The 13,096-nt window shown below is 55.0% G+C and overlaps 2 protein-coding genes across 6 annotated transcripts; one reads left to right on the top strand and one right to left on the bottom strand.

Annotated features, from left to right (window-relative positions):
• Positions 1–2,733: 2,733 nt before the first annotated feature.
• On the bottom strand, positions 2,734–4,286 carry C8G (complement C8 gamma chain). 2 transcript variants are annotated; one of them, XM_023516143.1, is made up of 7 exons: positions 4,103–4,284; positions 3,856–3,992; positions 3,655–3,725; positions 3,471–3,578; positions 3,131–3,232; positions 2,993–3,031; positions 2,734–2,922 (listed from the first exon to the last, which is right to left on the bottom strand). In XM_023516143.1, exons 1-7 carry the CDS (start codon positions 4,238–4,240, stop codon positions 2,909–2,911), a joined length of 609 nt encoding a protein of 202 aa, XP_023371911.1. In that variant the 5' UTR covers positions 4,241–4,284; the 3' UTR covers positions 2,734–2,908. The 2 variants fall into 2 exon arrangements, with proteins under 2 accessions (XP_023371911.1, XP_012663737.1); XM_012808283.2 differs by having other exon boundaries at positions 2,734–3,031; positions 4,103–4,286.
• A 587-nt stretch (positions 4,287–4,873) lies between these two features.
• On the top strand, positions 4,874–9,242 carry FBXW5 (F-box and WD repeat domain containing 5). 4 transcript variants are annotated; one of them, XM_023516140.1, is made up of 9 exons: positions 4,874–4,928; positions 5,510–5,725; positions 6,102–6,259; positions 6,638–6,839; positions 6,913–7,061; positions 7,162–7,588; positions 7,980–8,127; positions 8,202–8,414; positions 8,500–9,242. In XM_023516140.1, the coding sequence occupies exons 2-9, from the start codon at positions 5,533–5,535 to the stop codon at positions 8,741–8,743; spliced, it is 1,734 nt and encodes a 577-aa protein (XP_023371908.1). In that variant the 5' UTR covers positions 4,874–4,928; positions 5,510–5,532; the 3' UTR covers positions 8,744–9,242. The 4 variants fall into 4 exon arrangements, with proteins under 4 accessions (XP_023371908.1, XP_023371910.1, XP_023371909.1 ...); XM_023516142.1 differs by having other exon boundaries at positions 8,400–8,414; XM_023516141.1 differs by having other exon boundaries at positions 6,665–6,839.
• The last annotated feature ends 3,854 nt before the right edge of the window (positions 9,243–13,096 follow it).

Here is a 13,096-nt window from a genome sequence, read left to right on the forward strand (position 1 = left end):
GGTGGTGCCCATAAGAAGGGACAGTGGGGGGCGCCTGGTGTGGCACCTGGGCTCTGGGGGCCTGGACACAGCCCCCTCATGTCCTGACGAGGCAGGTGAGGGATTCCCAGGCTCATGAGCCTTCTCCAGGTATAATGCCTGCAGGTCTCCGGCAAGACTGCTAAATTTTTTTTTTTTTTTTTGAGACAGAGCCTCAAGCTATCCCCCTGGGTAGAGTAACCTCACAACAACTTCCAACTCCTGGGCTCAAGGGAGTCTCCTGCCTCAGCCTCCCGAGTAGCTGGGACCACAGGCGCCTACCATAGTGCCTGGCTATTTTTTGGTTACAGCCGTCATTGCTGTTTTGGAGGGCCCAGGCTGGATTCAAACCCGTCACCTTAGGTGTTATGAGGCTGGCACCTTAGCCACTTGATACACAGGCACCGAGCCAAGACTGCTAAAAATTAAATGTTATTTTTCTTAGATTTTTTTTGAGACAGAGTCTTACTTTATCACCCTCAGTAGAGTGCTGTAGTGTCAAAAATAATAGAATACCTATTAGAACGAAAAGGCAAAACACAAATAATAAGAAATACTGTACTTTTTTTTGCAGTTTTTGGCTGGGGCCGGGTCTGAACCCGCCACCTCCAGCATATGGGGCCGGCACCCTACTCCTTTGAGCCACAGGTGCCGCTCGAAATACTGTACTTTTTGCCAGGCACAGTGGCTTATGCCTGTAATCCTACAACTCTGAGAGGTCAAGGTAGGTGGATTGCTTAAACTCAGGAGTTTGAAACCAGCCGGAACAAAAGCAAGACCCCGTCTCTACTAAAAACAGAAAAATTAGCCGAGCGTTTGTGGCAGGCACCTGTAGCCCCAGCCACTTGGGAAGCTGAGGCAAGGGGATCAGTTGAGCCCAAGAGTTTGAGGTTGCTATGAACTATGACGCCACAGCACTCTAACCTGGGGGACAGAGTGAGACTCTGCCTCAAAAGAAAAAAAAAAGGAAAAAAGAAAAAGGAAAAGAAATAACTGTGCTGTGAAATAATTATTCACACAGAGGTATCATAATCTTACCTAATTCTGAAAATTTAACTACAGCTTATTGCCCACTTCCATAATGAAATGTGCTGCAATTTTAGTGCTCTGTATCCTTTGGTGTGTGTGAAGAGCCACATAACCACAGGGTTCCCCTGACCTGTCCAGACCTGAGAGGCTGAGATTTGGAGGGTTAGGCCTGCACCATGCTGACACCAACCATGCAATTAGAAGGGTCTTTGGTGCCACCCCACCATGCTCTACCCTCCGTATGGGAGAAGAGGAAAGAGCATATGAACCCAGCCAACTGCCCCCAGAGCAAGGCCCTTACTCTCCATGGGGTGTGAGGCTCTTCTGGGGCTTAGGCTATGAGGCTGAGGGTCTTTAAGTCCTAAAGCCCTGTGATAGGGTGCCCTACGGTCTCTATTTTGTGGTGTCTGGGCCATGGAAGGGCAGACTCTCCTGGGCCTTCTCCCAGGTCAGGGCCCACCTTGTCCCAGCCCTGTTTGCCTGTCCCTCACTGGGAGCCCAACTGTGGAGGGACACTGGGGGGGCACAGTGCAGCAGGGGGAGTGTAAGCTCCCCCTACAACCAACACAGTGGTCCCAGGGTAGCTGTGGTCTTCTCCCCCAAACCTCTGTCTGAGTGCCTTTTGTCCTTCAACTAAGCCAGGACTGGGAATGGACAGTGGTCCTTCCTATTCTGTGTACTGTAGCTCAGCTGGGGTGTACTGAGTTCTCTGGTGGCCCAAGGTTCCTCCACCCCTAGGCCTACTACATTGGTTGGTTGGTGGCTCTGTAGTGGATTCGGAGCTCCAGAGTAGGGACCTGCCCTCCTTGTGGCCCCAGGGCCTGGTACATCAAGAGTGCTTCAAAATACTTATCAGATGGATGCCTGGGGCCTCTCAAGGCCAGTTCCCAGCCAGCTGGTTTGGCTGACACCCAGCTCCTGGATCCCTCAGCACCAACCCAGGGATGATTTTTTTTGAGGGGGGACAGAGTCTCACTATGTCATTGTCAGTAGAGTGCTGTGATATCACAGCTCATAGTAACCTCAAACTCTTGGGCTTAAGCAATTCTCTTGCCTCAGCCTCCCAGGTAGCTGGTAGCTTGGACTACAGGCACCTGCCACAATGCCTGATAATTTTTTTATTGTAGTTGTTATTGTTGTTTAGCAGGCCTGGACCAGGTGGCCAGTGCCCTAACCACTTAGCTACAGGCACCAAGCCAGGGCTGATGTTTGCTCTTAGGACAGAGCAGACCCTCCCCTAAGTTCTCCCAAAAGGTTCCTGAAGGGACAGTGAGGGTGGATGAGACTTGCATGTAAAGTCTGGGCAGTGCTTGCAGGCCCCAGTGGACAATGCCAAATACTAACATAGTCAAGGCAAGCTCATAAGGGCCTTGCTGGGAGGCTGACACAGAAATGGTGGGAGCCAAGTGGCCCCATTGAGGAGGAAAAGCAGCCTGGGCTGTGTAGGACAATGGCCAGGGAGGCGCAGTCTTGCAGCCAAGCTGAGCACTCAGACCCCATCAGGGCACAGGGTAGGCCTGCCAGGAACACCCCTCCCAGATCACCATAGCAGGTGAAATCTGCCCAGTGCATGCTACGATGATCTCCAGCAAACAGAAAGCCTCAGGGAGGTGGGAATGGGGGAAGACAGAGAAGAATGCTTTCTATGGGAGGACAGGTCCAGGGTGGACAAAAAGGAGTCAGAGGCTCAGTCTGAGACATTTAATGAGAAGGCATGCCCCTCACAGCCACTGAGCTTGGGGACAGGCTCTGACCCAAGGCCTGGACCAACTAGTGGTGCCCAGGGCTCCGTGAGGAGGGGCAGCAGGCACCCCCTCCAGTAGGGTACCTCTCCAGCGGGTCTTCTCCTGTGTGCCTGGCTTCAGTGCCTCATTTCTGTAGCAGAGAAGGACTCAGCACGCAGCCCTCACTGCGGTGCCCCCACCCGGGCCTGCTGCCCACTCACCATCCAGGACATGGAACTGGTCTGCAGCCTCACAGAAGCCTGGAGGTCCAGGCAGCAGTGGTCAGGACTGATAGGGGCCTCAGCCAGGAGGGAGAGGGGAGGCTGAGAAGGCATCTAAAATCTGCTGGAGACACTCACCATACTTGGGAAAGAAGAAGACCTGGTCCTCAGTCAGATGGGCCTCCTGGACTCGCTGCTCAAACCCACTCAAGGCTGAATCGCTCACAGGGACGGAGCGGGCTGTGAGGGGACAGGGGTCCTGGGGTCCAGGCACCAGGCAGGGAGGTGCTGGGGACGGGGTCTGTATGTGACTGGGACTCAGCTCACCAGCTGTCGCCTGCCCCTCCCCCCAGACACTACACTGGGTTCCTGCTCAACAGGACGGTCAGGATAGGGGAAGCAGTCTGTGTTGTCCACCTGGGCTCTCCCAGCAGCCACCATGGCTTCTGCAGGAGTGCAGAGAGCAGTCACTACGCACCATACAACTTCACTGACAACTGCCCAGCCCGCTCCAGGTACAGGATGGCGAAATTCCGGTAGTCGGTCTCAGCGATGACCATGTGCGAGGCTCCTCGTGCGCCTCTGGCTGGGTCAGAGTCAGAGCAGCCTCATCAGCCTCTTCCCTCCAGCCCTGGCCCCCAAACCCTGGGCCCTTGCCTCACCTTGGAGCAGGAAGCGGCCGGGGACCCCTGTGTCTGCGTAGAGTTGGCGCACTTGCCAGCATATCCCATCCCTGGGGGTGGGGAGAAGGTATGGCAGGCACTGTGGCTCACCCCAAGACACGGGTCCAGGCCACAGCAGGAATGGGACTGAGGGCCAGAGTGGGAGTAGGGGACTGGGTTTAGGGTTTTTCTGGGACTCACAGCTTTCTGAAGGTGTTAACAGTCATAGCTGTGCCCTGGGGAGCCACACGCAGTGTAGTGGCCTCAGCCCGGTGGCCTTGCTCCTGCAGGAAGCGGCAAGCAGAGCCTACAGCCACGAGGAACCACATCCCTGCAAACTGGCCACCGCCCACAATTGGTGGGTTCAAGAGCATTGAGGTAACGGGCAGTCTGTGTCCACCCCTCAGAGTAGGGTTGGGTCCTGCCCATATCTCCCCCCAGCTTCTACCTGCTGAGCATCAAAACTGGCCTGGGGCTGGATGGTGTCGATGGGGGAAGGGGGCCGTGATGGCCTCCGAGTCCCCTGGCCCAGCAAGGTGGTTGCCAGGAGCAGAGGCAAGAGAAGCACGGTCCCAGGGGGTAGCATGGCAGCAGTGGCAGTGGCAGCTGGACTGGGGGAGGCTGAGGGCCGGATACTGAGGTCAGAGTCCACTGTCCACAGCTGCCACAAGCCCAACCCAGGAAGTCTACATCTGTCCGGGCTTCTCCCGTTTAAGTCCTGGTCCAGGGTCCCCTCCAGCCCCCTCACAAGCCTAGCATTACTTGCTCTTCCCAGCAGGACCCGACACCATGTCCTATGTATAAAGTCCAAGTTGACCTCCTGTTCTTTGTCCATGTCCCCTAGCACCCCTTTGGACATTTGTCTCCTTTAACCTGCCACCAGCCAGTCTTAACCCCGTGGCTAGTATCAGTGAGTTCATAAAACCTCTTGCTCAGGGCCCGCTGCAGGGAGTGCAGGAGGCGCATCTGGAACCTATTTTCCATCTTGCTCCGCAGCACAGCTCTCAGGCCCTGGAGCGTGGCCATCGTCCCTCCGGGCCGCCAGGGGCACTGCTCGCAAAGAGCCCGGTCATACGCAGGCGCGCAAAGTGCCTGAGGGGCTGCGGGGTCCGAGGCGCAGGCGCACGAGAGGCCGGCGCGGGCTGCTCTGCGCTTGGCCTTTCTCGGCCATCGATGCTTCGGGAATCGTGGCATCCAGCCTGGCAGGCTTCGCTGTAGAGACTCAGACTCGGCGGCTGGAGCTGAGGGCAGAGCAGAGGGCGGAGGCGGCCGCGGTGAGTGCTCCCGATAATCTCCCGCCTCGCTGGTACCATTTGGCTTTGTCCGGCCGTTATTTAGGCTCGTCCGGTCCCACCTATCCTCGTCTGGGCGCCACTTGGGCTGGTCCGGCCTTGCCCGGTCGTCCCCAGCGCCACCCACCTCCCGCCCTAGGCAAATGGACGCACCTCCAGGGCACCCGCTCCGCTCTCGGCGGCAGTCGCTATCCGCCTCCCCCCGCCCCCCAGCAGAGCTTCCGTAGGGTCGCAGGGCAGAGGCCGAGGGCCAGCCGCGCCGCGCCTCTTCTGGGAATGAAGTCTGTGCGGTGCTGACAGTTTGGAAGCCTCCGTGGTCAGGCCAGAGACGGGAGAGCTGGGTGTCACATACTTCCTCCACCAGAGGGGCGCCCAGGGTCTCCCTTGCCCAGCGTGGGGCAGCGCCCGCGCCCCTCCCCACACGGTCCGGCCAGCAGACCTCCAAGCGGGGTCAGTTGGTGGGGCTGGAGGAACAGCCCCGTGTGTTCCTTCTTGGAGCTGGGGGGTGGTGTCAGTATTTTCCTGGTTCCCCCGGGTAAGGGCAGCCATTCGTGGGGTTTCAGGGCCGCCTGGGCAGAATGTCACGATGGAAGAGGGGGGCACGCCCCTGCTCCCCGACTGCCTCATCTACCAGATCTTCCTGAGCTTGGGCCCCGCTGATGTGCTGGCCGCCGGGCAGGTGTGCCGCCAATGGCATGCTGTATCCCTGGACGAGTTCCTCTGGAGGGAGCAGTTCTACCGCTACTATCAGGTCGCCCGAGATGTGCCCCGACACCCAGGTCAGTGAGTGCCTACCCCTTAAGTCCACCGAGGTGGGCTTGGTGGGAGGCTGGGGTTGGCACCATCCTGTGTTCTGCATCCACAGCACCAGGCCCATGCAGACTCTGCACAGCCTGAGTATCCATCCTCTCTGAGGACTGTGGGTGTGGCATGGAGGCTTACAGGTGGACCAGGACCCTCGGGGGTGGGGACACAGGGATCTCCGTTAACTACCAAGTGTGCTCTCCAGCTGAGGCCAGAACTAGTGGGCACAGTAGCCTCTGGTCCCCAGGACACCACTGAGCGGGAAAAGTGTGCTGCAGTTACACTCTGGGTGCTTGGCCCTGACTACAGAAAAGGAGCCTTAACCCCAGGGTGATGTTGCCCCTCCCACAGCGGCCACATCCTGGTATGAAGAATTCCGGCGGCTCTATGACATGGTGCCCTGTGTGGAGGTGCAGACACTGAGGGAGCATTCTGACCAGGTCCTGCACCTTAGCTTCTCCCACTCAGGATACCAGTTTGCTTCCTGCTCCAAGGACTGCACCGTGAAGGTGAGGCTACCCAGGCACCTGATGTACTCCCCAACCCCTAACCTAATCAGGTGGGAAGGAAGGGTCAAGCCAGAGGTAAGAGACAGGCTAGCCTCCCTGAATCCAGTGGAGAGTACCAGGTTGAAATAACTTCTGCCAGGACCACACAGGACTGGGGGGAGAGGGTAACTCCAGCTGCCAGCAAGAGGAGAATGTCTCCAGGAAGGCTCCTGTTCTGGAGGCAGGCCACCAGCTCTCTGTACCCATGTGCCTCAGGGTAGGGGTGCATGACAGATGGCTGGAAGGCATTCCTGCCCCATGGTGGTTTCTGGGCTGAGCTGGCAAAGCCAGGGCCTGATAACACTATGACAACTCTCTACCTGGGACCTGCCTGGGTAGTTACCCAGTGCTGCCCCTGCTGTGCAGATCTGGAACAACGACCTGACCATCTCCTTGCTGCACAGCGCAGACATGCGGCCCTACAACTGGAGCTACACCCAGTTCTCCCAGTTCAACCAGGATGACTCGCTGTTGCTGGCTTCTGGGGTGTTCCTAGGGCCACATAACTCCTCATCGGGTGAGATTGCTGTCATCAGCCTAGGTGAGCACAGGCCCTGGGACAGGCCACTTCCCACCCCCTGTTGGCAGCTTGCCCAGCCATGGCCTCCCCCCAGACTCCTTCGTGCTGCTGTCCCGAGTGCGCAACAAACCCTACGACGTGTTTGGCTGCTGGCTCACAGAGACCAGCCTCATCTCTGGCAACCTGCACCGCATTGGGGACATCACCTCCTGCTCAGTGCTGTGGCTCAACCATGCCTTCCAGGTTTGGGCAGCGTGGGTTGGGGGCAAGTGAAGCAGGGCTTTTAGCAATGGGTTGTCTTCCCCTCAGCCTGGTGCCCACCCAGCTGTACCCCTGCCTGCAGGATGTGGAGTCAGAGAATGTCAACGTGGTGAAGCGGCTCTTCAAAATCCAGAACCTCAATGCCAGCACCATCCGCACAGTGATGGTGGCTGACTGCAGCAGATTTGACAGCCCAGACCTCCTACTGGATGCTGGGGACACAGCCACAGCCCCCTGCCGTGTCTTTGATCTGGGTAGCAGCAGTGACAGTGAAGATGAAGTGGCTGGCCCAGCCCCTGCCCATGCCAAGGAGGGCTTTCGGCGCTTCCTGGACCGTGTGTTAGATGGGCGGACTCAGCCACCACTATCAGAGCGTGTACTCGAGACGAGAGTGGCTAAGCTGCTGGCCCAGGGTCACACCAAGCCCCCTGAGCGCAGCACCGCCAGCACCAGGAACAAGTACCTCATCTTCACCACGGGCTGCCTCACCTACTCACCACATCAGATCGGTAATGGGCAGGGCAGAGCAGGCTGGCCAGTTGGGGGCAGGCTGCTGGTGTGCTGCCCAAGAGCCTGGAAGGGATGCTGGGCAGGGGACCCAAGGGCCAGACAGCACATGAGTCCATAGCAGTTGGGATCATCCATTTGCTCCTGGGGGTACAGGCCCATGCCTGGCCTTGGTCCCATGGGGGGCCAAATGATAAATGGCAGCACAGATGCAGGCTGGATCCTAGCCAATCAGTGACTAGAAGGGCCTCTCTGGTTCAAATCTGTCAAGCAGGCAGACCCACAGACCTCTGGGCCACTCAGGCATGGAGGTACCTTCAGGGTGGGGGCTGGTCTAGGGGTGATGGCCCCCAGGATGCTGGGTGGGGGTTCTCACCCTGGCCTACCCTGCAGGCATCAAGCAGATCTTGCCACACCAGATGACTACGGCAGGGCCTGTGCTGGGAGAGGGTCGGGGCTCTGACGCCTTCTTTGATGCACTGGACCATGTCATCGATGTGCATGGCCACATCATTGGCATGGGCTTGTCGCCTGACAACAGGTGGGCTTCTGACAGCATGCTGGGTGGGGTGCCTGCAGGTGGCCCATACCTAGCACTGTGCTCCCCTTGCCCAGGTACTTGTATGTCAACAGCCGTGCCTGGCCCAGTGGTGCGGTGGTGGCTGACCCCATGCAGCCACCGCCCATCGCAGAGGAGATTGATCTCCTGGTGTTTGACCTCAAGACCATGCGGGAGGTGAGGCGGGCCCTGCGTGCACACCGCGCCTACACACCCAATGACGAGTGCTTCTTCATCTTCCTTGATGTCAGCAGGGACTTTGTGGCCAGGTGCGGGCTTGGATGGTCCAGGGATTGGGGGAGGTATAGGCATCAGTAGGTGGGGCAGTGGGTTTATTTTGTGCTATCTTGGCAGTGGGGCTGAGGACCGGCATGGCTACATCTGGGACCGCCACTACAACATCTGCCTGGCCAAGCTGCAGCATGAGGATGTGGTCAACTCGGTTGCCTTCAGTCCCCAAGAGCAGGAGCTCCTGCTGACGGCCAGCGATGATGCTACCATCAAAGCCTGGCGCTCCCCTCGCACTGTGCGCACTCTCCAAGCCCCACGCCCACATCCCCGCCCTTTCTTCTCCTGGTTTGCCAACCAGAGGCGCTGAGGGTCACTGGGTGTATTGGAGCCACTGGGGTCCCACTGAGGACAGGATCAAGGCCTGTGGTTGTCCCATGTGGGGAGCAGAGAAGCTCAGCTCACAAGAGTATAACGCCTTAGAAAGGGGACAGCTGGACCCCAACACGTTCTTGCACGTAAACCTACTCACGCAGCCATGACACTCAGTACCAGGGTGGCTGGTGTGGGCAGTGCCAAAGACCTGCCATTTGCTCCTGGCCAGCTTGGAGTATACCGGACACTGGAGAACCCCCCTTCTCATATACACCTCCAGGCTAGAGGTTGGGTCACAAAGCCTTGAGCTGGCCACTGCCTAGGGCACTTGGGACAATCAGCACAGCACCCTCAACTGGGTGTGGACAGCAGAGGACCTGGGTTTATACCCCCATGGTCTTTGGGACATGCTGGTCAGTCTGCTGTGGGCCTGAGTGTGCTGCATGTCCATTTACCACCTGTTCAGGGTCCTGAATAAACAGTTGGCAACAGCATACTGTCGTCCAACCTGTCTTCAGGGAAGGGGACCCAAGACACAAGAGTGGTGTGAGCCTTGTGGTGACCACCTGATGTGCTGAGGTGCTGGCATAAGGGCACATGGTCAGCAACTGTCACTGCCCTGTCTACCCTCCATGACCTCAAAGAGATGCCTGAGCACATTTCTAGTGGGTGGCAATGTCTAGGCCTGCCAGGGTAAGGTGTCATGGGAACTAAAAGGGGTTCTGGCAAGTGGTCAGATCTTTGAAGGAGTTCCCTGGCTGTGGGTGGGAACAGTTCAGGGAGGTGAGGACAAAAGCCAGGTCCAAAGACAGCAGCAAAGGGTCAGCTCTGTCTGGGCCACCACCTTCACCTCAGGGGTTCCCAGAGTGGTTATGAGGAAGATTTGGCAGGGATAGCGGACCTCCCATGGGGCCAGCTGTCAATACCAATGTGGGCAGTAGGCTGGTATCAAACTTCCCTGGCTCCAATAATGGCAACAATCAAAACAACTGAGATAAAAGACATCTCATCTTAATTGAATAACAAGGTAAAAATGTCCCTTCAGATCCTGGCTGGCCTCAGGGAGGGCAGAGGACTAGGGCAGGGCCTTGAGTCAACAGGATTGGGAAAGGCCCTGTAGGGAAGCATGGCCTGCAAAGAGGCCCTACCCCACTAACTCGCAGACCTCACAGGGAAGCTCTGGATCACAGAGTTAACTATGAACCACCAGACACAGGGGACAATGGGGAAAGGCTGACAATACATGTAGCACATAGTCCCCAAATAGGCATGCAGGCAGGCTGGAATGACAGACCTGAAGCCCATGAGAATACATCTTACCAGAGAAGGGAGCCAACAAATTAAATGCAAATATGCTTCTGAGAAGTTGAAAAAAATCAAGCAATTCCCTAAAAAGGACTTAAGATGTGTCTAGAGTCAAGGAACTAATGATAAAATAAACCCAAATTCTAAGCTATAAACCAAAAGCAGACAAATCAACATGTGGGAATTTAAAGGGTGGCAAACATAAATTATAACAAGTTCCAATACAAGAAAAAACATTGGGCCAAATACACCTGGTGTGATGGTCAGGAAGCAGGTCAATCATCACTCAGAGACAGTCAGCTATAGGAAAGGAATGGGGAGGTGTGGACTGGATCCCCATCTACAGGGGCTGTGGCAGAAACTTGGGAGTTTAAAGAGAAAATGGCTGAATTACAAAAAGACAAAAATCTGTGAAAAATCATGCTGAAGTCTAAACAAAAAACCACCACATGTATCTAGACACATTACTATGACACAAGAGAAGCCCCACCGAGTCCCTTGGGACTAGCACTGTGGGCCATTCTACCTCAGTACTGGTGGCTCAACCCGGCTTTTGACACTGTGAGTGAGTCCAGCCCCAGGCAGGAAGAGCTAGCTCTGCGGGCTGGGACAGGAACAGGTGCTGCCCCAGAGTGTGGGGTGCCCAGATTCCTCTCCCTCCTATTCTTTTGTGCTCAGGCAGTTCCTGTCAGTAGGAGCAGCGGCTCCAGAAACCTGGAGAGCCAAACTCTGTTTCTTTGTCTCTGTTCTTCTGCCATGTGGACTCTGACATGGCCCAATCAAGGAAGGGTAAGTCGGAGTGGGGTAACCAGAGTCCCAATTGCTTGGCTGAAGAACCAGTGGGGGCCCAGCAACCAACAGCAGAGGAGAGAGCTTGGGAAAGTATCCCTTTAAAGCCACTACGGTTCCCACTCAAACAGCACATACGTGGACTGGATTACAGTGGTCATACCCGAGACTCGAGAACTCACAGACCAGCCGCATGTCTTAGGAGCAGGCACCAGCCTGAACAGCAGTGGCCTCAGAGACTGGAGCCCACGCAGGGCAGTGGGATGTGGGCCTGGCTCTAACAAGACCAGGTGCCTACTAATAAAGACCCCCATGTTCCACAGCACAGAAATAAGATCAGGGTCTCATAAAGCAATGCAGGCAGTCCCTGCTGTATGCACAACTTGCACTGATGAACAGAAGCTGTTATGGTAAGTCCCCAAGTTACAAATATCTGACTGACGTATGACTCACACTTATGAACAGGAGCTATCCCGGGTGATAGGTAAATGTGCCTGTTCCAACTTATGACAAATTTAACTTAAGAACAAACCTAGAGAACCTATCTTGTTTGTAACCCAGGGACTGCCTATACCCAAAAATCTCTAGAAAATAATCCGAAATTACTTGATTAATAAAGAAGTGTGAAGGCTGGGTACCAAGCCTGTAATCCTAGCACTCTGGGATGCAAAGGCAGGAGAACTGCTTGAGGCCAGAAGTCTGAGAGCAGCCTGAGGTGAGAGAGACACTATCTTTACAAAAAAAAAAAAAAATAGAAAAATCAGATGCACACCTGTAGTCCCAAGGCTAATGCAGGAGGATCACTTTAGCCCAGGAGTGTGAGGTTGCTATGCCTTATGACTACACTACTGCACTCCAGCCCAAGCAGAAGAGTGAGACTCTGTCTCAAGAGAAGAAATAAAAGAGTGAAAACTGAAAACAGAAAAGACAAAAGGACAGATGGAAAAGGATAAGAAGATATAGATGCTAAATTTCCTGTGAAAATAGTCTTAGCAAAAAAATAGGCGATATAAAAGAACCAAATGGAATTAGAAGTATAAAGCAAAATAACCAAAGTAACAGAAGATGAGAGGGAAGATCTGTGAACCTGACTGAAGACAGACCCACTGAAATGGTCCAATCTGAACAACAAAAAGAGAGAAATTAGAGGAAAAAAGAAAATTAAATCCAAGCTTCAAAGGACTTTAGGACAGTTACTAAACGTCTAATATTTGTGTCATGGGAAGCCCAAGAGGAGGAAAGAAAGAGTGATTTGCAAAAATAATGACTAGCAACTTCCCAAATATGGTAAAAGTATGAATACGCAGATTCAAGAAGTCAAGCAAACTCAAACAGGATAAACCCAAAGAAATCTACACCAGGACATGTCAAACTCTGAACACTAAAAAAAAAAATTCTTGAAAATAGATAACAGACACGCTACCTCCAGGGATACTGGAGGATCCCAATAATCCCAAAAGTCCTCATTCCACCATCAACTCCAAAGTCCAAACCCCAAAAGCTCCTCTAAATTAGAAGTGGGTGAGACTCAAGGCAGGATTCATTACAGGTTCACAGGTGAATGTGGATTTTCCTCCAGCTATGAGCCTGTGAAATCAAACAAGGTATATGCATCTGCAATACTATGGTGGGGCAGGCACAGAGTAGACATTTTTATTCCAAAAGGCAAAAACTGCAAAGGAAAGGAATAATGGTCCCAAGTAAGTCCAAAACCCATCAGGGAAAACAGAACTAAATCCTAAGGCGTGAGAGCAATCTCTGGCTCCACATCCTGCCTTCTAGACAAATAGGGGAAGACTGGCCCCTAAGGTTCTAGGACACCCCACCATGTGTGGCTTTGCTGGGCTCAGCCCACATGGCTGCTCTCACAGGAGTCCTGTGCTTAGGGCTTTCCCAGGCTGCTGTTAATTGCTGGTGTGTCTACTGGGGTCTCAGGGGTGGTCCTTCACCCAAGGCTCCACTGGGCACTGCCCCAGTGGGGACTCTGCAGTTGCTCTGACCCCATGGTTCCACTACGCCTTGTCCTAGAGGGGGCTCTGTTCCTGTGACAAGTCTATAACTGGACCCCAGGCTGTATGCAACATCCTTAGAAATCTGGGAGGGGCTCGGTGCCTGTGGCTCAAGCGGCTAAGGCGCCAGCCACACACACCTAAGGTGGCAGGCTCGAATTCCCAGCCCGGGCCCGCCAAACAACAATGATGGCTGCAACCAAAAAATGGCCGGGTGTTGTGGCGGGTGCCTGTGGTCCCAGCTA

This window comes from Otolemur garnettii, unplaced genomic scaffold, assembly GCF_000181295.1.
Source record: "Otolemur garnettii isolate 467f Iridium unplaced genomic scaffold, OtoGar3 scaffold00087, whole genome shotgun sequence".
Taxonomy (NCBI): Eukaryota; Metazoa; Chordata; class Mammalia; order Primates; family Galagidae; genus Otolemur; species Otolemur garnettii.

Coding starts and splice junctions, on each gene's coding strand:
- C8G (XM_012808283.2), bottom strand. CDS start 4,240: ATGCTACCCCCTGGGACCGTGCTTCTCTTGCCTCTGCTCCTGGCAACC. Junction 3,993..4,102: donor CCAGTTTTGATGCTCAGCAG/GTAGAAGCTGGG, acceptor GGCGGTGGCCAG/TTTGCAGGGATGTGGTTCCT. Junction 3,579..3,654: donor CGGCCGCTTCCTGCTCCAAG/GTGAGGCAAGGG, acceptor ACTCTGACCCAG/CCAGAGGCGCACGAGGAGCC.
- FBXW5 (XM_023516140.1), top strand. CDS start 5,533: ATGGAAGAGGGGGGCACGCCCCTGCTCCCCGACTGCCTCATCTACCAG. Junction 6,260..6,637: donor CCAAGGACTGCACCGTGAAG/GTGAGGCTACCC, acceptor CTGCCTGGGTAG/TTACCCAGTGCTGCCCCTGC. Junction 7,589..7,979: donor CTACTCACCACATCAGATCG/GTAATGGGCAGG, acceptor CCTACCCTGCAG/GCATCAAGCAGATCTTGCCA.